The following is a 26,199-nucleotide window of genomic DNA, read 5'->3' as shown; positions in this document are numbered from 1 at the left end:
TTTAGTACACATTAAGCAATCACCAGCAGCGTGATTAACACAGATGCTTAAGCTCACACTGAAAAGCAAACACAGATTAAGGGAAAAAAATCTTATTTTTAAGTTGGCACACATATTGCCATTGCTACGTAATTCTGAATATATAATTCTGAGTTCCTGGGGACTGGGCCAAACTCTTGTTTTTATAACAAATAAATAGAACTCTCTCTCATCCTTGTCCTTGTATTTTTATTTGAATGTTTATGATTGATCCTGCTCAAGTAGCCCAGGTGGCCTTCTAATGGTTCTTGAAGTATCTGGCACATTGGGCAGGAATTTTTGGAAAAGAATTATTAAAGATGAGCTTACCTTTTACAAGAAGATATTTAATAGCCTGTAAGTCAAATGCTGACTTCTACCTAGTATTGAGTAGGTTTTCTCTGATGTTATTAATTAAATTTGGCAATCTTTCTTTTCAAATTTTAAATTTTCCTTTTAGGAAGCAAGAGTAGCAGGCTTAATTAATCAATCAATAACTTAAACATTGTATCAATGTTTTAATTTCAATTTGACAGGTTACATTTATTTATTTATTTATTTATTTTTTAACATTTATTCATTTTTGAAAGGCAGAGAGAGACAGAGCGCGGACAGGGGAGGGGCAGAGAGAGAGGGAGACACAGAAACAGAAGCAGGCTCCAGGCTCCGAGCTGTCAGCACAGAGCCCGACGTGGGGCTCGAACTCACGGACCGCGAGATCACGACCTGAGCTGAAGTCGGCCGCTTAACCGACTTAGCCACCCAGGCGCCCCTGACAGGTTACTTTTAGAAAAGAAAGTTTTGTGAATAAGAGGATGCCTGAATTCAATAAGTGGAAAAGCATTCAAAAGATGGAACATTAAAAAAAAAAAAGGTGGAACATAGTAAGTTCATTTTAATTAAACATTTGCTGGGCACCTGTTATGTGTGCCCATGTGCCTGGTATAGTGCTACAGCACTAGGAACACAAATATAAATAAAAGACCAACTACTCTCAGGATGCTTACGTATTTGAACAAATACATACATTTTTTGTGGAAGCTGAAGCGGAAACATAAAAATGAACAGGAAGACCAGGTCTATATCTAAATCTATGTTTGAGACAAAATGAAAAGAACTTGAGAACGTTTAATATTTATAAGAGGTTTCTCCTGTGGACCAAAGTGGCTAGAAGCACTGAGATCTATTTGTTAACCCAGGAAATAGACTTGCTTATAAATAATATTTTCATATGAGAATGTATTACACACATGTAATTAAAATATTTTGTGGATAAATTATAGGTCACCTGCATATAAGAAGAACCACAATGTACCTTTTATGCATTAGATGCTTTTGTGATGGAGGATGTGAGGATACGGGGGAAATACTTTCATTTAAAAAAAAATGTAAAAGTCAGATGGTTCGTGTTCTGTTCGCAAGTGGAGGTAGTGACCAGAAAAAGCGGGGGGGGGGGGGGGGTGCAATGTCAGACATGCCCACAAGAGGGCCACACAAGAGAGCCATGCAAATCATACCACCCCGAGCTGAAAATTGCCAAAAAAACGAGTCTTTTCTGGCCAGAAAGGAGGAGTTGCCCTGCACCCAAAAGGTGGAGTTTCCAGAACTGCAATACCAAAGAAAATGAGTGCATTAGCTACGGGTTCATGGCTGCTGCTCTTCCTGAAACTCACTGTGCACAAGTCAGTGCAGTGTTCTCCTTCCAGGCAAACTGAAAGGCTTCAGTTTGTAGAAGGAATGTTACCTCCCTGAGGGACCGTGTCCTGGTATTCTCCAAATCAGGTACACTGGGTCAACTTCAGGCCCCTCACTAATATGCTGACAGCAAATTACAGTTTTAAGATTTTTTTGCAGGGTGCCTGGGTGGCTTAGTTGGTTAAGCATCTGACTTTGGCTCAGGTCATGATCTGGGCTCTGTGCTGACAGCTCAGAGCCTGGAGCCTTCTTTGGATTCTGTGTCTCCCTCTCGCTCTCTGCCCCTCCCCTGCTCTCTCTCTCTCTCTCTCTCTCCCTCTCGCTTGCTCAAAAATAAATAAACATTAAAAAAATTTAAAAATGGTTTTACAAATCACATCTTAGCAAAGACGCGAAACCCCTCTGTCTCCTAGGTTTGCGAGTGGAATGGGGCAGGGGATAGGGTGTAGGGAGCTATGCATGTTTCAGTAAGACTTGGAAGTGCTCCAAAGAGACATTACATGAAGGCACTCTGGCAACCACTGCTCTGAAGCCAAAATGTCTTCATTATTAATTTTCAGGAGAAAATGCAGAGTATTTTCTCTGGGAAAAGAGAAACTCCAGTGCATTCAGTCCCAGGTACTCACCCACTCCTATCGCAGGGTACGGCTCCCCAGAGATCCAAACCATCCCTTGTTAAGGTGCCTGTCTAAACAGAAACGAGGGCTCGGTTTACTCTGAAGCGACAGCCCATAAGGTATGTTTTAACAGGGAAATATATGTCACAAACACGTTACTGAAATCAGCACCTCAAGGAAGGACACAGTCAGGTGGGAATCCTGGGGTCCTCGGCAGAAGCTTGGACGGCTCCTACCAGTTGTACCAAGCTGGCAATAAAGGAAGAAAACGGTATCTGTCTTACAGACTTCAGAGGCTGGTTGTGAGGATCTAATGGGAAAGTCTTGGTAAGCCTGTAAGAGCTATAAAGTGGGTGAGTCCCAGGTTTTACAGCAGAGGATAAAAGTATGTCATCAGAAATAAGTAATGGGAGTAGACTTTTTCCCTGCTCTAAACAGGTGGTTTGCTCTTTGACACCTGTTAGGTAAAAGAGGGTGCTTTTTGGTATTTCTCTCCGTACAGGATAATGATGAAGAGCTTGGACTCATTTAAAACACTAGCTGTATGACCTGGGAGAGTTATTTAATCCCTCTGAAACTTGGAGCCCTTACCTGTACAATGTGCTTATAATCGGATGAGGTTATTGTGAACGTCAAATTAGATGATACAAATAAAGTGCTTGATTTAATGTCTGACACAGAGTAAGAGCAAATTATGATAATTACCCCTAATTATTACTTATTTTATGCAAATTCATGTCATAATGATTTGTCCCACCCCTGCTTCTTTTGCCAAGTGCAGGGATGAGATGACCCCACAAATAGAACATTCTTCTTTGTTATGCTAATTGGATCACAAAATAATTCAGAAATGCTGGCAAGAGCCATGTTAGCCTTCTGATCGTGGTAGGTCTCTCTGATAGTCCAGTAACCATGTAATATAGCTCTGATCCTATTACTTTTCTATCATCAAGAACCTCAATGTCCTGTTTAATGGACACAGGGTTTCCATTTGGGAAGATAGAACAATTCTCAAGATGGATGGCGGTGATGATTGCGCAACAATGTAAGTGCACTTAAAGCCACTTAAAGATGGTTAAAACGGTAAATTTTATGGAATGTTCATTTTGCCACAACAAAAGTAAGAAAAAGGAGAACGACAATTAAAAAAGCAAAAACAGAACCAAAAACCACTCTCAAAGGTACCGCACTGCCTGAAAGGTATGTACAAATGTCTTACCCAGATAGCAAAGGTGTACAAACCTCTCCCATTACTGACGTCTTGCTCTGGTCAAAACCACCGGCTCTATTGCGTTCCTAAATCCACTCATTTGCCCATATTCACCTGCCTATTATACCCTTGTGTTGTATTAATTTTCTATATATTATGATGATTTGACATCTTAAAAAACCTTTCTAAGGAAAGACTCCATCTCCTGGGCTAGCCAATTCTTAGAGATAGTAAGGGACTCCGCGTGCCTTTGACATGCAAACTAATCATCTACCTGGCCCCTACTCCTCAGGAGGCAATAGTCTGCTGCCTTCATCATCCTGGGGCCAAGGGCCAGAGACCACCCTGCAGCCCAAAGCTCACCCAAATCGTTCAAACTAGCCAGTCATAAGCTGTTTACCCTGCCCTGACCTGCCTTCCCCGTAGAGACCCCAGTAAAGGCCTTGGTCTAGGCATTTCCTCAGATCCCTTATCCAAACTTGCCATTCCTCCCATGGCCCACAGGACTGTGCCTCTCCTTACCAGGAGAACTGTAATGTTAAACTTCTTTCAAAGGCATTGACCTCTCTCTGCAGTCATCAATCCCCTTTATAAATGAAGACCTGGACACAAGACAGCCCATCATCCCTGCCTTACGCTCTCACAGCCCCTACCCTCACTCAGTATAGGCAGACACCAGACCAAAAGAATATATGCAGGAGGAGGTAGAATAAGAGGCTGGTTGGGAATAACTGGCATATAGTCAAGAATAATTTTAAGCAATATACTACAGATGGGAAAATACAGTAAGGATTTGATTGGAGCTTTCCTATAGCCAAGTGCAACTGCCCAAGTAAAATACAGTTAAATAAATCCTTCCCTTTTTAATTCATTCATTATTTATTATGATTAATTATTATTTATTCATAATTATGCATTATTCATTATTATTCATCATTATCATTATTAATTATTTATTTATTCATTATTAAACCAATAAATATTTATTGGGCACTGACTATACGCTAGGCAATATCCTTGACCATGGTAGTGGTCAAGCAGGGACCATAGTGAAGGGTTTAAGTTTTGTTCCTTGTATGTGGTTTTGTCTGGGGAGGGACAGAATGCTACCTTAATTAACTGAGCTGGAAGGACTTTCAAAGACCTGCTTATTCAGTACCTACTCTCCCTCTTCTAAACCCTAGAATCTGGAAGCTCAAGAGACGTGCCTTTCCTAGATTACGCATCCAACCAGAGATAAAAGGAAGGCAGATAACACATCCTGTGTTTCCTGCCCCAGAAAAGTGTGAAGCGCCTCTACCCGATGACAACGATGATAAAAATGGCAATGATAATGAGGGTGAAACACACATACCTTGTCAAAGCAGACAAGGTTTAATTGTCCACATACATTGATCCTCTGGGGGCTGATGCAAAAGATGCCTCTCTTCTTCAGCCTCTTCTGGGCATAGATAATGCCTGTGGTCAGAGCAGCAGGTAGAGCAGGAGGGACCGCAATTGTGATGACATCAAGGGCTTTCTTCACCACCTCCTCTGGAGGCTCCTGGGACATAAAGTCACTCTTCAGCTATTACAGGTAAATCAGTCCTGAACAGCGTGGTGCATATGACTTTTTTCCTCCTTTTTGTTTACTTCCTTAGGTCAGATTCCCAGAAATGATATGAGTGGGTCACAAAGTATGCACGGTTTATGGCTCTCATAGATTTTCCAAAGTGCAATGAAACAGTTTGTAATGAGTCATTGCTGCTACCAGCAGAGAACAATGTACAAATTTGCCATGGCCTCACCAACATGGGATATCCAGGTTTTATTTTCAGCTCCTTATTTAGTAATGCCAAAATACTATGTTACTGGGATAAACATATTCTCAGATCGAAAATGAAAAAATGGTGTAAGAAGTGTACAAGATGAGAGGCACTGTTGGTAGCTCAGGAAACAGCGTTTTGCCCCTCTAGTTCTGATTGTTATAATATTACTTGGGGATCAATCTCTCATATTGGCGAACTGTGAGTACATGTGCAGGTATCAGTGTTTGGCTTTGTTTCCCAGGTTTATAAACCATAGCTGAGATTAAGGTTAACGTGCAGAGTATAAATTATACCTCCATGAGTGTTACGTGTGCATGTAGTAAAAGAACAAAAGCAACTTACCCCGTTGAGCACATAGACGCACAAAGTATAGATCATCCCAATGGTTGCTGTCCCTACAAGGCACAGGAGGAACCTGATGGCATCCCTGTAAAGCTTAAAATTCATTGGCTTCGGGTACAGAATGGATCTCACGAGGTCGCCTTTTGCAGTGTTGAATCCTGAAGTAACAAACACACAATCCACATTCTTAGGATGACAAATCTTACTACTAGCACGCTTCTAAGCCTCAACATGGCCTTTGTTTTTCTCTAGAGATATTTCAACAGTGCTTAAACCCAAACACAATTAAAGGATAATTGGGAAGACACCTGAGTGCCAGAATGGAAATATCTTACTTTTTCAGAGCCTATTCCCTTCTGATCTTTCTTCTCTCTACTTTCAAAATCAATGTGACCCAGAGATAGGAAACCACCACACTGGGATCAGAACACAGCCTTGCCCAATATAACTTCATTTTAAGGAAACGACTCACACACACACATACACACACACACACACACACACACGTTACTTGAAATTAAACCATAGGACCCAGTAAATACTGATGGACTTAATTTCTAATACTTTTCAGTGTCAAGTTTTCAATTTCTTTTTAAAAATTTTTTTAATGTTTATTTATTTTTGAGACAGAGGGAGACAGAGCACGAGTGGGGAAGGGGCAGAGAGAGAGGGAGACACAGAATCCGAAACAGGCTCCAGGCTCCGAGCTGTCAGCACAGAGCTCAATGCAGGGCTTGAACCCACGAACCGTGAGATCATGACCTGAGCTGAAGTTGGACGCTTAACCGACTGAGCCACCCAGGCGCCTAAGTTTTCAATTTCTAACCCTGGCTAGAAAAACTTGGGATTTGGGGCTAAAAGATCTAAGTTCTAGACCCAGGTCTTTCAGTGACTAGCTATGTGATTTTTTTTTTTTTTTAAGTTTGTTCAGATTGTGCTGACCTCAGCCTATTTATGTACGAAGTGGGAACAAGCATCTTTGCTGTGCAGGTTTGATATATAGAGATAGTTTCTAAACTACAAAACATGTTAATAGTAATTATTGTCATAGGTATTTTGTTGACTAAAAGGCATGTGCCATAGTGCAATTCACACTTGAAATATGGAACTTTAATAGGTTTGGTTCGTTATCGAAAGACTATTGCTTACCTAATAGATTTCAGGCACTAGACACACTGAGCAAAAATATTTCATTAAAGTAACATACCAAAGAAGGGATGCTCACTCACCAGTCTGCAGCACCACCGCCCTCACGGTCCCGGAGCACGCTCCCTTAGCTTGGATAACCTCTGTCCCACAGAAAAGGACATGCCTTTTATAGTCGGCTTCACTCTGCGTTTTCCAGGGCATGGAGCTCTCCATCTTGGGCAATGGAGTTTTAGTGACTGGAATACTTTCTCCTATAGAAAACAAACATCTCATTTAAATCACGTATGCACTCACTAGGCATGCGGTGGACGTTTGTTATAAGCCTGCAGGGGGTGGCAGGGACAACCCTAGGTATTAGGGATACAAGGAGATTGTTTTTTAGGAGACTTTTAGTCCCAATAAATAAGAATAATGTATTATAAATACTATAAGTATTGTAACATCCAACAAGGACATTAAAGAAGGCTAGAAATAGCTGTGTAGGGAATAGCAAGTTGTGAGGTCCAGAATGTGGGGCATGGGGAGTGAGGGGCCATGAGACCTGTGCAGGAAACCAAAGCAGGGAAGCCCTAGGTGCACATATTTAAGTGTTTACATGGTTTTTGTAGGCATTAGTGGCAGAAGGGAGTGGGGAGATATTTAAGTGTTTTTTTCAGGAGAGTAATATCATATTCATGTATGAGAGAGAGTACTCTATCTGCAGTACAGGGAATGGATTGAAGTCTGGTGAGGTTGGAAGCTGGACATCCAGATGGAGAGAACAAAGTCTGACTTATGGCAGCAGGCAGTGAGAGTAAAAGGAAGTCCAGGAGCTGAGAAATAAGAAGGTAAGAAGTTACAAAACTTGGGGAGAGTTTTATATTGGGAGGTCATAGGAACAGAGAAATTCAAAATGGCTTCTTGGTTTCCAACTTGGGGAAATGAGCAGAGGGTGGCATTAGTCATCAACAGAGGGATTATAGGAGGAAGGAAGAGTTGCTTTATGTTCACCATGAGTTGGAGATGTCTTGTGGGATGGCTATGTTGAGACGTCTTGCATTTATTTATTTGAGTCTGGAGTTCAAGGGAGAAGCCTAGACCAGAGACATTTAGTCAAAGTTCACCACCTTACAGGCTATGATTAAAGTCACAGGAGAGAGAAGATTACTGAGGGACCAAGAGTGAGGATAGAAGAGGATAGGACTAGGACATAGCTCTGAGCACTACCAACAATCAGGAGCAGCATGGGCAGGGCGCTATCTTGGACAGTTAGGGAGAAGAGAGTTTTCCAAAAGGAAAGATGGTCAGAATCATCAAAGGCAGCAGAGAGGTCAACAAGAAGAGAAATCTAAAGAATCCATTGGGTTTGGCAATTGGGACATGGGTGACTGCTGCCAGTGACATGGAAGGAGCAGATGGCAGTGGGCTGAAGTGCTAATACAGGGTGGTGAATGACGTTGAGGAAGTAATTAGGGTCTGATCTGTGGAATAAACCTTGTAAAGCCTTCCACTGGCCTTTGAAAAGTGGGCAGTACAAAGTCAGAGATATGTCCCACTGTAGTAGGGCCACTTTTTGCCAGAAGAAAGGTACTTAGCATTGCAGAGGTCCCAGCACTAAAGGAATTTTACAAATCTACGGATTCCTTATATGAAGAAACATGGCCTGCCACGCATTAAAAAAATTGGGGTGGGGGGAGACCATACGCCTGGGTGGCTCAGTCGGTTGAGTGTCTGACTTTGGCTCGGTCATGATCTCACAGTTCGTGAGTTCGGGCCCCATGTTGGGCTCTGTGCTGACAGCTCAGAGACTGGAGACTGTTTCCGACTCTGTGTCTCCCTCTCTCTCTGCTCCTCCCCTGTTCATGCTCTGTTTCTCTCTGTCTCCAAAAATAAATAAACATTAAAAAAACCTTTTTTAATAAAAAAATAAAAAAACATTTTTTGGTAAAGTTACATAGAAGAAAGATACATGTTCTTGTCTCCATTTCATGCCTTCCTGGTCTGTCCTAGAGAAATGGATTCAATTTTGGCTTCAGTGGGAACCACAGTATGTCAATGTGTCTTCTCAGCCCCCTAGTCCATCTGTGAAAAAAACTTTATGATTCTTCTTTATCTTACAGAAATGTTGGCACAACATCTCCTCAAATGTGCACTCGTGAGAACTTGAAGCACTGTGATCTCAAGGTCTCTTCTCTCTGGACCTCAGCTTCCATATCCATGAGATGCAGTGACCTCTAAGGTCCCTCCCTGCTCTAGCAGCATACTACTTAAAAATGAAATTCAATTAGTCCTAAAGTCCCAGTGTGTTTTCAGGCAGCAGATGTGTGACAAATCCTTTGTCGTGAACCTTTTCACATATTCAAGCCAAGGCAGGGAAGAGCTTGGACTTGACCTTCTGGGTTTCAGGATGTCATCAATAGCTTTCATATCTTCCAAGTTTATCAAAAGATACAATTTATGTGAAAATACGGAACATAAAAGTCACAGATGATTTGAAATGTCTAATGATCTCTACAGTCTTTTAAGGTAAAGCGACAGGGTTGCAATAACCTTTGTTCAAGAAGAAAATGCTAAGCACTCAGAAAATTACAACTGTATCAAACATAGGACACAGAAAGCAGCTTTAATTTGAACTCTCCCATCCAGAGCAGGACAGTCAAGTAAGAATTGTGGGAGTGTAATATCCCACAGCAAGCCCCAGCTTTGCCACTGTTGTTCTGATAGAGAAGGAACCTGGGAGAGCTTGCCAAGGCTGTAAGTCGTGAGACAGAACCGTACCTGTCAGCATGCCTTCATCTACCACACAGCTGCCATCAATCAGGATGGCATCGCATGGCATTTGCACTTTGTTCCCCGTCAAAATTAATAGATCTCCGGGTACCAGGAAGCGTGATTCCAGCTCTTGGATTCCAGCTGAAAGTGTGAGATGGCAGAGTCAAGTCAGATTTTTTTCTCACAACAACTAGTCCAACATCTAGCTTAATTGGAAATCAATGAAAAAGCAACGTGGATGGAACTGGAGGGTATTATGCTCAGTGAAATAAGTCAGGCAGAGAAAGACAGATATCATGTTTTCACTCATAGGTGGAATATGAGAAACTTAACAGAAGACCGTGGGGGAAAGGAAGGGGAAAAATAGTTTCAAACAGCGAGAGAGGCAAACCATAAGAGACTCTTAAATACAGAGAACAAACTGAGGGTTGATGAGGGGGTAGGGGAGAGGGGAAAATGGGTGATAAGCATTGAGAAGGGCATTTGTTGGAATGGGCTGGGTGTTGTATGTAAGCAATGAATCGTGGGAATCTACTTCTGAAGCCAAGAGCACACTATATACACTGTATGTTAGCTAACTTGAGAATACATTATATTTTTAAAAAAGGAAACTATTCCTCAATGTTGATTCAAAATCTGAGAACAATAAGAGAAAAAAGTAATAAATTGCATAAAATGAAAACAGAGAAAAAACCTAAAGACAAGTTTAGAAAACATATTTGAAATTTACAGTACATTATATTACAAAAGATTAATATTCCTAATATATAAAGAATTCCTGAAAAAAGAGATGTACAGCAAATGACTATAGCAAAATTGCTAGAGATGTTAACAGTTCATACATGCACACACACACACACACACACATACGCTCTATAGAGGCATACGTACAATGCAAATGGCATGCTAAACATTTGAAGAGATCTCATTCTTACTCATAATTTAAAAAATGAAAGTTCCTTCCCTCCTACCTACCTTTCTTCCTTTCCTCCCGTCTGCTTTCTTTTACTTTTTTCCTTCCTTGCTCCATCCTAAAGCTAGAGGGGTTAAATAAGATAGGCATCCTTGCAGAAGGTTGGGTGGTGTGGGGTGTGGGGGCAGCCTGCTACAAGTTTTGGAGCCTAAGCAGAATGGACAGGTGTTTACATGACCCGGCGCAGGGTGTCAGAGCCCAAGGAGGGAGAGAAGGGCCACATTGGTGACAGTGGCCTGGTGTGGGATGTTGGAATCCAAGAAGGGTGAAAAAGGGGTCTACATGGAAGTAGGGGAGGGCATCAGTAATGATGGATGTTGGGTTCCGCTCAGCAGGGATTGATAGAATAAGTAGATATAATGAGGCTAATAGGAGTCAGGTTTCTCATAAAGAAAGGAACTTACAAATATAGATGGAAATAAACCTAGAATAAACTCTTTGGTATTAGATTAGAATTAGAGACAACAATGTAAACTGACAGTTTTCAATAGATAAATAGGGAAATAATATAGATGTAAATGTATGTGTATGTAAGAACACGCATATATAAAATACGTTTGCTTGTCTTTTGATATACATATATTCACTAATTCTGTTCTCTGAGAGGGCCTGGGGGCAGTGAAACCCCAATAATAATGTGCATATCTAGTGCCCAAATTTTGGTTTCTAAATTCTATTCCTCTCCCCAAAAAGAATCCTTATTCCTCAAGGAAATGGCTGATTATAAGGCTGGGTCAAGAAAAGTATCATATAAGCTAGAACATTTTGTTGCTCAAGGAAATACGGAGAAAGAAAAAACATCAAAACCAATTTAACAGGCTTTCACTGCCTAAATGTGTAACAATTTGAGCATCACAGTAAATAAAGATAAATGAACTATGACCCATCAAATAAAATAGGAATTCATGAGTCCATATGATATAAGCACATGGATGAATAAATGAGGAGAAAGATAGTTTTTTCCTACAGTAACTTTACAATTAATGTAGGAGAAAAGATAAAATTAGAAAATCACCATTTGGCAACCATCAAAGTAATAATTTAGCCAAGAAATAGCAATGGATACTACAACTAGTGGGTAAATTTAATGAGGAGAGTTTATTTATATCATCTCAAAGTATCTCTCAACAAAATATTTATTAATTACAAAGGGGAAAAGAGTAAATTTACAGTGGAGAAACCTGGCAGGTACTATTTAACAAAGTAATCCAAATTAACATCACCAGTAATAGGACAAATTTAAATTATGTAGCACTTGAGAGGAAGCAACAAGGACATAGCATCACTTCTGTGATATCCAGCCAAAAATGCATAACCTGAATTTAACTATTAGGAAACATCAGACAAATCCAGATTGTGAGACTTTCTACAAAATAGTCAGAGTGAAAGGAATCAAAGTCATGAAAATCAAGGGAAGATTGAAAAATAAAGAGATATGTTGAACAACACCATTGTGTGATCCCAAATCCTTTTCTATTAAGAACATTATTAACCACTGGGAAAATTCGAATAGGGTCTGAGTATCAGTTTCTATTAATATATCAATATTAACTTCCTGATATTAACGGCTACACTGTCATTTATGTAGAAGAACGTCCTTGTCTTTAAGAAACACACACTAAAATAGGTAAGAGTCATGGAGCCTTAGTTTGGCAACTTACTCTCAAATTGCTCAGGGAAAAAGTTATTTGAACTATTCTGGCAACTTTTCTCTAAGAGTCAAGTTATTCCCTTAAAAAAGAAAAAATAAACATATACATATAACATTGCCCATCTATCTAATTAGAAAAATCTAAAAGTTTGCCGGCATAGTCTGTTGACAAGGCCATGAAGACACAGGCACTCTCACAATTTCTGGTGCAAATGCAAGTTGGTACCATCTCCATGGAAAGAAATTTAGCAATATGTACCTAGCAAAAGTACATACACACATCCATCCTTTAACTCAGCAATTTTACTTCTTGAAATCAATGCCAAAGATAAACTGGTGGCAATATGAAAAGACATATGCACAACAAGCCTTTTTACTTCAGCACTATCTGTAATAGTAAAAACTAAAAAACAACAATAAAAAACATACTTCAATAGAGAATTGGTTGAATAAACAATGGCTCCGCCATACACAAGAGTACTATACAGCTGAAATCACACACGAAAACTATTTCTTTATCCCATTATGAAAGACTCTCTATGAAACACAGTTAAGTATATAAATACACCTGAAACTAATATAGCATTCTATGTCAACTATACTTCAATTAAAATAAAGCATGTAAAACATACACACCAGGAAATGTAAGTTAAATGTGTATGGTATATCCCTGTCATCTAAACAGCAGTATAAATATATATAATCTTCTGGATACATGCGATACAGATATGGATATTATATATAACTTTTGTATCCGTTAAATGTAAGAATAAATCAAAAGCAAACAAAAATGATTCCTATAGAGATTATACAAGGTAGATAAAGAGGGATAGGAGCCTGACTCTCCCAAATGTCTTGTTTTATGGATTTAAGACCTTTAAGATCTTTTGAACCATGCAGATAGTTTATGTAATCATAATACACATTTTATCTAATTTATAATTTATACATTATATATATAATTTTATTAAATTTATACATTTATATTTTATACAATATATATTTGTGTAATACCTACATAAGGGAATACAAAAAACAAATTTGAAAAGCTAACACTAAAAACCTAAGGCAAAATGAATGGGATGACCCTATCAAATTGTTGACATAAACAGAGAAGAATCATTTTGAGTAACTCTGAAACATATTTTTTTTTAAAAAATGTATAATTTGTACATTTGAAATGGCATATCATAAGTGGGAGAAAAGAAGAATTCCAACAAAACATGAAATTGTTTTTAGGAATTACATTCCCGCAGCGTGTCTTGGTTTGCTATTCTAAGATTAGTGTGTATAAGGAACAGAGCAAATGAGTAATTTGTTGCTATCATTGAGAATCAGGACACTTGAGATAGAGAAAGGAGAGACAATCAACAATCAACAATCAACAATCAACAAAGTTAAGTAAAAAGCCCATAGCTCTAAACTTGAATTAGAAAGGCCAGTATGAACTCATAATGTATTGTATCTTTAAGAAATTATTTCCTGGGTGCCTGGGTGGCTCAGTCAGTTAAGTGCTGACTTCGGTTCAGGCCATGATCTCGCGGTTCGTGAGTTCGAGTCCTGCGTTGGGCTCTGTGCTGACAGCTCAGAGCCTGGAGCCTGTGTCGGATTCCATGTCTCCTTCTCTCTCTGCCCCTCCCCTGCTCACACTCTGTTTCTCTCTCTTTCTCAAACATAAATAAACATTTAAAAAAAGAAATAAATTATTTCCTACATCTGTCTCCTAAAAAGGCCTAGCAACAGTGACTAACACGTAGAAACGAGCACTTCCAGTGCACTGTTTGAGGTCTCTAACTACCATTAATTACTAAGAGCTCTTTGGAAAAATGGATGTGTCCAGGTTTAGAGCAGAACTGTTCCAGATGAACGTGGAATATCATACCATATCAGAAAGCAATAAAATTTTCAAAGACTGCTGAAGTCATGGCAAAAGAATTCACAAGCCAATCTGAGGAGGCACTCAACGGCCAAAGATGAGACAATTTGAGCACAGTAAGAATAAAAATTGCCATGGAGAGAAATATACCAACAACGTTTAACATTATACATCCATATTGACTCTAAAAAAAAAATTCTTTGGATAATGCTAGAGGATCAACCCATTATTTTGAAAGCTGGTACATAAAAAAAAAAAAATCAAATATTAATCTTTTATTTCTTAAACAAACTGAATCTCAGGGTAATGAAATAGTTGAGGAGGGTTTTTCTTTACTGAAATATTCCGCTTAGTATGTGAAGATGGTATGATACAAGTAGAAATTTGAAACTCCTAATGAAATAGTAAATCTAGGTCATAAACATTTGTTTGCTAATGTCACAAAAAGAAGATAATCAGATAGTATGCACCTCCCATTTTAGAAGTTCACAATATCAGAGTGCCTGGGTGGCTGAGTTGGTGAAAGGTCTGACTCTTGATTTCAGCTCAGGATGATCTCACCATCCTGAGATTGAGCCCCGCATCTGCTCTGACAGTGTGGAGCCTTCTTGAGATATTCTCTCTCTCTCTCTCTCTCTCTCTCTCTCTGCCTCTCCCCTGCTCATGAGTTCTCTCTCTCCTTCCCTCTCAAAATAAATAAATAAACTTAAAAAAAATGTTCACTATATCAACTATAAAGTATTCTTGCCAAAAACTCAAGCCTTGGATCTAACTACCAATTTACAGGAATTGCAAGCAATAGAAAATCAAGTTAAATAATTTTATGAATATGCAATCAACATAACCCAAACTGTAGAACCCACAGGATGAAGCACTTCCTTTCTTCAACAACAACAAAAAAATGTGCAAGGAAAATGTAAGATATGGAGGAGGGGATGTGTAGAGTTAAAATAAACTTGAGACTTGGGGCCCCTGTGTGGTGTAGTTGGTTAAGCATCTGACTCTGGATTTGGGCTCAGGTCATGATCGCACAGTTTGTGAAAGTCGGCTCCATGCTGACAGTGTGGAGCCTGCTGGGAATTTTCTCTCTCTCTCTCTCTCTCTCTCTCCAATGCTCTATCTCTCTAAAAATAAGCATTTAAAAAATTATTATAAAAAATAAACTAGAGGAGACTTACCAATCATTTGCAGTATGTGGACTTTATTTAGATCCTGATTTGAAGATGTATATACATGTATAAACACACACTGGTGACTCAACTAAGAAAGTTTGAATACTTCTATATAATTGATTTTTTAAATTATGGAGCTACTTTATTTTTTTTAGGTAAAGAAATTTAAAAGGAATTGTTATATTTTGCATATATACTGAATTTTTTTCAAATGAAATCACGTGATATCTGGAATAGCAACAAAATAAATCTAGAGTGAAGGAGGTAGTAAGACAGTTGGAAAAAAAAGATTCAATGAGCTGATAATCATTGATTCTGAGTGAAAGCTACATGGGTGTCATTGTATTCTCTCCATTATTGTCTGTATGCGAAATGTTTCATCATAAAAAATTAAGCAAGAAAATGACCAGGTTATTTTTAAAAGGTCAAGATTCACTTCCAGCCAAGAAGTAGTAAAAAAGAACAGATTTATCTTCCCACCAGAAACAACCAAACCCATACAAAATATGTGAAACAATGGTTTTGGGGCACTGAACATAAGCAACAAAAGACAGAAAACAAGTGAAGGTGCCTTGCAATTGCTTAGCTTACTGCCTTTAGAGACTTCCCAGGCCACTGTGCAGGGAAGGGGAACCCAGACAAAATCCAGAGGTCTCTATGAGTTCAGAATACAGACCCAAGAGTGCTTAGAGATGAATCATCACATGCATTTGAGGAAACTACTGGCAAATGAACAATTGAACATTTACTTTTAAAAATACCATTCACAAGACCATCAAAATCATGAAATATTTAGGAATGAATCTTAGAGAGTATGTGTAAGGCCCACACACAAAAAACTGTGAAATATTGCTGAGAGAAAGAAGACCAAATTAACCAAAATCAAATAAATGGAGAGACATACTATGTCCATAGGTCAGAAGACTCAAATTTATTAATATGTCAACTTTCCACAAATTGATCTACAGATTTCACACAATCCTAATCAAAATCTCATCATGGTTTTTTTTGTTGTTGTTAGAAATTGACAGGATGATTCTAACAGTCCTATGAAAATGCAAAGGGCCCAATATCACCAAAGCAACTCTGAAAAAGAGAACAAAGTTGGATGACTACATTATGCTATTTTAAGACTAATTATAAAGCCACCTTGTGGCTTTGGTATAAAGACAGACAGATCAGTAGAATAGAATAGGGAGTCTAGAAACAGATCCGCCTGTATAAGAACAACCGATTTTTTACCAAGATGCAAAGGCAACTGAGTGAAGAAAGGATAGTCTTTTCAACAAATGATATTGGAACATTTGAATGTCTATTTGCAAAAAAAAAAAAAAAAAAAAAAATGAACTTCAATCTTTAAAAAAATTCAAAATACAATATAGATCTAAATAAGAAACCTAAAACTATGAACATTCTAGAATCCAATGTAGTTTTTGTTTGTTTGTTTCTATTAATCTCTGAGGGAGACTAAAAACCAGAACCTTTACCTGTCTATCATGAATTTAACGTTATCTGATATGACTGGCCGTTATAAATTATGAGTTTCCAACAAGATTCAATTATCAAGTAGAAGAGTTATAAACAAAATAAGACTCAATCAGATTTTTAAAATCCAAGTGAATTTTAAGAACATTTTTCTCATCTCCCAACATGTCTTCCCAATTTTGTCATTCTGTTGTCTGTTCCTCATTGTACATCAAAGACCTCAGGCGAAGTTTTTTTTGTGATCATTAACAGACAAGAAAGAATCCCAAATATTTCATGGTTTTAGATCCTGGCTTAAAAGGGTCCCAGAATGACCGTGAAGAAGAAAAGCTTCACAGCAGGCAGAACTTTACTTATTACATTAATTTTCCTATTGTGCCTGAAAGGAGAAATAACTAGAAGACCAGATCGATACTAATTTACAGTAGGAAGCAAAGGATTGTCCTGAAAGATTGAAAGTATATTTGTCCATTAGAAGCCTCATTAATGATGTCTAGTCTGGAGGAGGCCTTTTACACCTGGAGAAAAACAGAAACAAAAACAATACATTCATGGTTATCAGCTAGCCACCAAGGACTTCACCGATTGTCTCATGAAAGGAATATAGTGGCAGTGTTGCTGATTATTTATGAGTTCAAAGACGTGTTCTTCCACTCACCAAAGCTAAGTTGGTTATAAACCCTGCTAAGCACCCAATTTGCCAGCAGCAACCCCAAACTCTTAGCCACCATAAGTAAATAAAGCTAAGCAAACAGCCTGGTTTTTGCTACCAATTGTTCAAACAAAAACACGGCACTTAATTTAATCTGAATGTGGCTTTTTTTCTCTCTCATGAAGGACATTCCCCTTTTGGAAAGAACCCCATCACTTGGAGGTCTGAGAGGAAGGGTGACAGGGGGCATCACCCTGCATTCTATGTAACATTATGATCCTGGGACCCAAATCGTTTCTGTTTGGGCTACAAATTTTATGGCTTTTTGTTGCTTGTCTGTGTGATAGAAAAGTATGCATTGTAGTTGTTAATTATAGCCCTCTCTCCTCCTGAGAACCAGGTGTGTTCCAACCTAAGGGTTGGATAAAGAAAGACTAGAATTTTGCCACCAGGTTATATTCATAATTACTATCCCATTTTGAAAACTATGGATTATTTCTTGATGAAATGAATTATTCAGACTATTCAGTCCTTTAGGAAAGTGTCCTACTTGTACTCCCCAACTTCATATGCAACAAAGTTGTTAAATATTGTTAAATCTGTTCAATCTACCCTAACCTTTAACAAATTTCCCAAATGTGGGGGATTTCCAAGGAAGGTACCAGCTTGTAACCCTTCATTTTGCAAAGGATGTCTCATGTTGGGATGAGCACTGGGTGTTGTATGGAAGCAAATTGGACAATAAATTATACTTAAAAAAATAGCACTCTTTCTAAAAATTAAATATTATAGGTTATATAAAATACATCTAAATAAAACTTTTAAAATTGAAAAAAAGAAAATAACCAATATTTCCCATTGTATGGTTATAAAAATACATTTTCAAATAAAAAATACCTCACATCAATTTATTGAGTAAATATTCATTAAGAATTTATGTATTAAGCACTTATTTACATTAGGACAGCACAGAAAAGCTTGATAACCTTGGATTAGACAAAGATTTCTTAGATCTGACACAAAAAGCATGATCCACAAGAGGAAAATTTGATAAACTGGACCTTAACAAAAGTAGAAATATCCACCCTTTGGGAGACACTGTAAAGAGAATGGAAAGCTAAGTCCCAGAGTGAGAAAAAGATATTTGCAAGGCATCTTTGTGACAAAAGATTTGTATTCAGAATACAGAAAGAAATCTCAAAAGTCAATTAATAAAAGTGAATCTAGCAGCACAAAAATTTTAACTTCACCAAAGAAAATACATACGTAGAAAATAAGCACTTGAAAAAGTGGTCAGTGCCATGAGTCATTGAGGAAATGCAAATTAAAATTACAATGAGATATTATTACACACCTGTTAAAAATGGCTGAAATTAAAAAGACTGAGCATACCAAGTGCAGATAAGAGTATGGGGCAACTGCAGTTCTCATACACTGCTGTTAAGAATGTAAAATAGTACAAACACTTTCTAAAACAATTTCGCAGTTTCTTAAAAAGTTAAACACTTACCTGCCATATGACCTAGCCATTTCGCACTTTTGTATTTTCTTTTTCTTCTTCTTTTTCTTTTTTTAAATGTTTATTTATTTTTGAGAGAGAGACAGAGAGCAAGCAGGAGAGGGGCAGACAGAGAGGGAGACACAGAATCCGAAGCAGGCTCCAGGCTCCGAGCGGTCAGCACAGAGCCTGACGCGGGGCTCGAACTCACAAACCGCGAGATCATGACCAGAGCCAAAGTCGGTCACTTAACGGACTGACCCAGCCAGGCGCCCCACAGTTATGTATTTTCCCATAAGAAATGAAAGTGGATGTCCATGCAAAAACTTGTACACAAATTTTCATAGAGGCATTATTTATAATAGCCCAATACTAGAAACAACCCAAATTTCCATCAGTAGGTGAATGGGTGTACAAACTAGTCTATCCATACACTGGGACTCTACTCAGAAATAGAAAGGAATAAACTATTGATATACTTAATAAAATAGATGCATTTTAAAATAATTATGAACTTTGATTCCAGTAAAATTAACCCAAAATATCTTATAAAAGACAAAAAATGCCCACTGTACAATGCCATTTATATAAAATTCTAAACACGCAAGGCAGTTGCTTGAGGATGGGGTTGGGTAGGGAGAGGTTACAGACAGAAGGAACTTTTGGGGGCAATGGATAGTCATTATCTTTATTGTGGTAATAGTTTCATAGATAGTTACAAGGATGTACATAAGTCAAAATCTATCAAATTGTATCCTTTAAATATGTTCAGCTTATTGTATGTCAATTTTACCTCAGTAAAGTTCTTTTTAAGGTGAAAACATCTCAAGTCCTTCATTCCTTTAAGTAAGTGCACCAGAAACACACACACACACACACACACACACACGAAGAGGAAAGTAGTAGCAACAACCAGGAATACAAGTTTAAATCCCGTTTTGATTCCTTATGAACAACACACAGATCTAAAATAATGAGACTTACCTCTTCTCCCACATACAGAGACTGTAATGCTATTATGTGACTCAACTAGGTGGTGGAGCTTTACAGATTGCTGAAAAAGAAGAAAGGAAAATGGGAAAAAAGGCTTTTCTACTTGAGGAGAAGTCCCAGGTATTAATTCAGTAAAGTGCTAGTCTCTTTAAAGATAGAGCACTGACTTGTTCCCAACTGAATGCACTGGCTAAAAATGAAAGACCAAGCAGCCTATTAGTTACCTGAAAAGTCATTCAACTTGCTGTGCTGTTCACCAGCAGTAAGAAGTATGTGTTCTTGGATAGAAAGAAATTTCCCAGCATGCTCTGTTCACTCAAAGTAGTTTTTGATGACCATAAATTTGTATTTAGTTCTTTCAGCAGAGAACATCAAGAACTTGAGTCATTCAAGATAAATGTTCATACCTAAATAGCTTTGAGAGCTAAGCAATATCTCAGTTTTGAGTTATTCCACATCAGAGTTCTTAATCTGTAACTTTATGAGGAGTTTTAGTGGTGCCTACTATTCCTCATAGTATACATTGTTTTAATATATGAAATACACAGGACGTTGACAGTGAATCAATAAGAGGATAAAAAAGAAAAACACAATAAAATTACATTTGATTTCACATTTTTAAAGAAAGTGTTGTGTAAAAGAGGGGTTCCTGGGTGGCTCAGTAGGTTAAGTGGCCGACTTCAGCTCAGGTCATGATCTCAAAGATCGTGGGTTCAACACCCGCGTCGGGCTCTGTGCTGACAGCTCAAAGCCTGGAGCCTGCTTCGGATTCTGTCTCCCTTTCTCTCTGCCCCTCCCCCACTCACGCTCTGTCTCTGTCTCTGTCTCTGTCTCTCTCTCTCTCTCAAAAATGAATAAACATTTTTAAAAAAGAAAGAAACTGTTGTGTAAAAGAACTATCTGTTTCTAGGGGTTAAAACTCCTAATCATCTAGTGTATTCATTTTTTTTTCTTCTGATTTTGCCATTTATGACACCGCCTAAACCTTCTAGCATAAATCATTTATAAATCTGATTAATATGTCCTAAGAACAATTAATAGAGTAACACATAGTGAAAGACTGTTTTGCTATTAATGTATCCTTTTATTCATTTTTTCATCCACTCAGCATTTATTACACACACTCTATGTGTCAGGGACTATGCTAAGAGGTGGGGATAGAATGTTCAAAAAAAAAAAAAAAAAAGAAAAAGAAAAAAAAAGATACAGTTCTTACTAGCAAGGAATTTACAAACCACTGGGAGAAATATATTTATCAAATAGTCACAAACGTAAATGTATCATTACAATCAATAATTAAAAAAAAAAAGGTATGCTTTTGGAGAATATACAGCCCATAGAAGCAATAATAGAAAACTTCCCTAAATAAGTGACTTTGAATCAAATCGGTTGTTGCATCTATGAGTCTCAAACTCAAAAGAAATGTTTGCGCTGGAAATATATACAAATTTGAAAGTCATTTTAGAACTCATTGGTATATACAGCTATCAGAACAGTGAAGAATCTCTCAATATACATACATGAAAAGGCCATGAAGACATACTATTATGAATAATAATAAAGCAAGGTTGGAGATTACATAATGATGCTACCTTTTACATAAGAAAGAAGGAAAAACAAGGTTCATATATTTGCATTTGCTTGACTTGCCTAAAAATTTCTTCTGAAGAAAACACAAGAAATAAATGTGGTTGCACAAGTGGAGGGGAAGAGAAAGATAGAACATACATTGTATATGCGGTAGAGTATACATTGTATAGTTTGCATATTGTTTTGCTTTTGAGACACTGCCTCCCCCACAAAAGGCCACTAGAGGAGGATGAACTATAAAAAAGATTGAAAAAGAGCAACTAGAGAGGATGGAGAGTGTGTTGTCTCTGAAGTCTCAGGGAAAGAGCGCTTCAAAAAGAAGCAACGGAGCAGTTAACTATCAATTGCAACTGAGAAGTTTAATAAAAGCTGCAGCGTGAAAAAAAAAAAAAAAAGTGTCCGCGGTAGGAGGGAGACCATGAAATCAACAAACAAAAGACCAAAAGTCCAATAAAAATTAATGAAGGACACAAATACAGTTCACAGTGAAAGAAATGCAAATAGCTTAGGACATGAGCAAGTGCTCAACTTGTAATAGAAAACATGCTGTTGAAGTTATGCAATTCTATTGTCACTTATATTGGCAAAGATAAGGGAAACCAACACTCCTCTACTGTTGGGAGGAGTGTAAATTAGTATTACTTGTTTAAGATGCCTTTTGAGGATGCCTATGAAAACAATATACCTAGTTTATAATTAAGTAATTTCAGGTATAAAAATTTTATGTCTCTATGTCAATATATATAAGCACACATATGTATACTTGTTATATCCATATGCATGTGTAATATAAATACACATAATTTATATATATTTATAAACACACATATATGTGGATGTGTAAAAAGATACATGTGCAAGAATTGTGATTGTTTTAACAGCAAAAGACTAGAAATAATCTAACTATCCATCAACATCAGACTGGTTTAAAAAATTATGGTGCATCTAGAGAAAACATATTTGGGCAGACATGAAAGATATTTAACATATATTAGGTGGAAAATGGGAGCGAGCGCACAACAGTGCACATAGTGTTTCCATTTGTGTGAAACAAATTAGTGCCTGTGTGTTTAATACTGCTCAAGGTCATAGAACTTTTGGTCTCAGTGAATGCCTTTGGAAAGGGAACCTGGATACTGGGAGATCCAAACTGGGAGGGATATTTACTTTTTATTTATACCGTTGTGTTCTATTTGAACTTTTAAAAAATCATGTGCATATATTACTCTTTCTATTAAGAAAAAAATAACTAGTTTAAAAAAAGGAAGTTTTTAATTTTTATTTTAAAAAGTTTATGTATTTATTTTGAGAGACAGTGAGAGAGCGCGCATGTGAGCAGGGGAAGGGCCGAGAGAGAGGGAGAGAGAGAATCCCAAGCAGGCCCCAGGACCAGCTCAGAGCCCAACACCGGGCTCAATCCCACGAACCGTGAGATCATGAACTGAGCCGAAATCAAGAGTCAGATGCCCAACTGACTGAGTCACCCCAGGCGCCCCTTAAAAAGGAATTTAAAAAAAAAATGTTATAACCACCTATGGCCTTAAGATTATAGTGGTGATCTTAACAAGAGTTCTCTAATGGAGTCACCAGAGAGGAAATCAGGTCAGTATAGTGAGAAGAGACCAGGAGATCAATAAGTGACAAAAGCACACATAAAGAAGTTTTGCTGTAAAAGGGAGAAGAGAGGTAGAGTGGTAGCTACAGGTGGAAGCGGGGTAAAAAGAAATGGTTGCTTCCTTACTTGAGCACATTTAAATGCTAACAGAAAGGCCCTTGGGGGAGGGAGTGAGGAGGTCATTGAAGGACCACAGAAGCACCCTGAGCAGGTCAGAGAGGGTGCTTTGGCAAGCACAGGCAGGGGCCCTTTCTCCTCCATAACGGGAGAGCAGGGCGGGTGGGAGGCAGAAACAGAGTCCTTTGACAGTTGGAGAGTGGGGAGTTGAGCAAATTCCTGTCTTCTGGCTTCTATCTTCCTTGTGGAACAAGTGGTGAGATTATCTGCTGAATTAGAGAAGTGGACTATGAGATGAACAGGAGATCTCTCTCATGGAGAAATATTTGGTGTGAATTCTTAATTTTGAGAATGGGACAGTGCATTGACCAGGGACCTACAGAAAGCTTGCCCAGATAAGGATGGAATTCATGGATTTAGAGTGTCATCAACCAATCTGTTCTACAGGACTTTTTCCCAACGGCACCTAGATCCCCTGGCGTGGGTATAAAGAAAGCCTAGTGTTGGACTCAGGCTTTGACAAATAAGTACTGACCAACTAGAAAAGGCAAAGAGTCATTATGAAACAGACCCTTCCACCTTGCACCCTCTCCCATCATCTTCAAGATTCGACAGTATTCTCTGTACATATTTTTTCACTTATGCACAATTCATAGATATTTGTAAATTCCTCTGGCTGATCAGCCTGAATAAACTAAAGAGAGGAGGAAAAATAACTTGGAAGGTTAGGAATCAGGATGTAATAGAAGGAAAAGGACTAACGTTGTTGAGTATCAATATTTGTGCTAGATATTTACAAACTTGGTCTCATTTATTGTGGAGTGGGCAATGGCTATTTCCTGATTCTTCTTTCTAACAGTATTTCAATAAAGGTCCTACTGTTCCCTTTCTGTGGCCACAAGATTGGTGGGGGAAAAACTCACCTCTCTGAGATCATATACCGTCAACACTATGGACGTGATGGACATGATTATGATGGCAAAAGCATATTCCTTATAGTCTTCACTAAACCACAAACAGACACTGAAGAGTTGAAATATGTAAAATGGATTTAAAACCTGTTGGCAGACACAAAAAAAGGAAGGCAATGGGGATATTTAGTCTTCGCCCTGAGCTATTCATTGACTTGTTTGCTTTCAAAAGCCTCTCTGTGACACCAACCACCCCATACAATATTCTCATTCTTACTGTATTTATTCAGCAATTGTCACGTGCCAGACACTGTGCTTAGCAACTTTACCTGAATTTTCTCATTTAATTTCCATAATTACCTTATTACCCAGAAGCTTTTACTTATCTCCATTGCAAAGATGGAGAAGCTGAGACTCAGATCTCGAGATCTGAGACATGAGATTCTTGAGAAACTTGCTGAAGGTCACACAGCTGCAACAAATCACAGAGTAGGCCTTGAACCTGGGGAGCTGACCCTGGAGCACTTACTTTTAATCACTGCTGCACCTTATCATTCACAAAGTAGTGTCTCGTGGGTCCTCATGATGACCATCACAAGGGTGTAGGGTGTGGATACTATGAGGTTTAGTTCACATGTACTGGCCCTCAGAAGGGTGAAGTTTTAGTTCAGGTTTACGGAGTTAAAATGCTCTCGAGTCTGTTGTTCTTCCCTCGGACACAGCATCTGCCATCTTCTAAGCCATCAAAGTACTTAGATTTATGGATAAGTTGAAGACTACATTTGCTCATTAGTAGAGAGCCAAGCTGAAACTGGGAAACTGTCCTTGAACATCTAGGACACTGTGGAAGAAGGGAGAGGCTAACTCCACAGTTGTTAGCCTGCTTTGGTTTAAGACATTTTGTACCCTTATTCAAATGCTCTCCAGTTGATTTCCATCTGTCTAAGATGGGAACAGTAATCTTTGCCTCTGGTTGGGGAAGGAGCACACAGAAACATTTCCTATCAGTTTCTTTTGCTTCCTTTCTTATAGAAATATTGAGAAAATACCTTGGGTTTAGTAAGTTTTTTCAAAAACAAGTAGGAGTAGAAGTAAAGTTCAGAAAAAGACCCAGGGTACAGCTGTATGGTTATAGTTTCATAATAATCACTGCAAAATGAAAAATAAGCTCAATGGTAGACTCAAAGAGGAAAAATTCAACTTAACAAATGATGGTCAAGTCCTTTTTTTCCCTCCCACACAAACATTGAGATCTAGAGAACTAATAAGGCTAATGCTGAGGAAATTATGTTGCCCATAAGAAATGTCTTGAGTTTTTAAATTTTTAATTATTATTTTAGTTTCACAAAGTTGGGAAAGGCTAAGAAACATTGGATTAAAAAGGAAAGAAAGAAAGAGAAGAGGTGCACCCAGTTATTAAAGGATAAGTAGACACATGAGTGTCATTATACTGTGCCAGGCAACATGTGCAAAAGATGGTCTCCAAGGAAAACACTAGAAAAGAGATATGAAGAATCTATCCTTTGTACTGTTTTAAAATATCACAAATTACGGTTACTTATTAACAAGTAGCATTCTTGATTGTTTGACTAGAACTCCTTTAGCCTCTATTTAGCGCCAAGAGTAAGTCCTGCGTACCTCTTTGATGAGTAGTTTCCAAATTGGTGTGATTTCAACATCGATAGTATTAGGCCCACATATTAACCTCCTATAGGGAGAGATCATAGGTCAGTCAGTTACAACTAATAAAAATGAAGCTCATTTTTCACTCATTCGAAAAAAGGCCTATTCACTTTCTCCCAGTCAAGGTAAGCCTCCCTTGTTCCATAATATCTCCATCCTTCTCCAAATAACTGAGTGGGGAGGGGGTGGTTCCCAAGGACAAAAACAATAAACATGATCCTATTGCATCTACTAAATTAGATTCTTCCTGAGGTCTAAATATTTCCCTGATGGCAATTTGGGTATTTAATATTAGTGGTTGCCTCATTCAAGTAAGTTTCCAGATTGGCACTCTCTCAACTCTGTCCCCAACTGTGGCTCTGTGGATGTGGGATGGAGAGATCATTGCAAGAA

The 26,199-nt window shown here is 38.2% G+C and overlaps 1 protein-coding gene across 1 annotated transcript in view; it reads right to left on the bottom strand.

Annotated features, from left to right (window-relative positions):
• LOC109261402 (probable cation-transporting ATPase 13A4) overlaps positions 1 to 25,831 on the bottom strand; it is a gene marked incomplete at both ends in the record, with an annotated part of 61,342 nt that extends 35,511 nt beyond the window's left edge. The window contains 8 exons of the mRNA XM_053906497.1: positions 2,340 to 2,401; positions 4,895 to 5,083; positions 5,691 to 5,848; positions 6,920 to 7,090; positions 9,597 to 9,731; positions 19,882 to 19,951; positions 24,136 to 24,270; positions 25,762 to 25,831. Coding sequence (XP_053762472.1) covers positions 2,340 to 2,401; positions 4,895 to 5,083; positions 5,691 to 5,848; positions 6,920 to 7,090; positions 9,597 to 9,731; positions 19,882 to 19,951; positions 24,136 to 24,270; positions 25,762 to 25,831 — 990 coding nt within the window. The remainder of the gene's footprint in view (positions 1 to 2,339; positions 2,402 to 4,894; positions 5,084 to 5,690; positions 5,849 to 6,919; positions 7,091 to 9,596; positions 9,732 to 19,881; positions 19,952 to 24,135; positions 24,271 to 25,761) is intronic.
• Positions 25,832 to 26,199: the final 368 nt, after the last annotated feature.

Source organism: Panthera pardus, unplaced genomic scaffold (assembly GCF_024362965.1).
Source record: "Panthera pardus isolate Hobbes unplaced genomic scaffold, ASM2436296v1 HiC_scaffold_188, whole genome shotgun sequence".
Lineage (NCBI taxonomy): Eukaryota > Metazoa > Chordata > Mammalia > Carnivora > Felidae > Panthera > Panthera pardus.
This window is presented reverse-complemented; position numbering and strand designations above follow the sequence as displayed.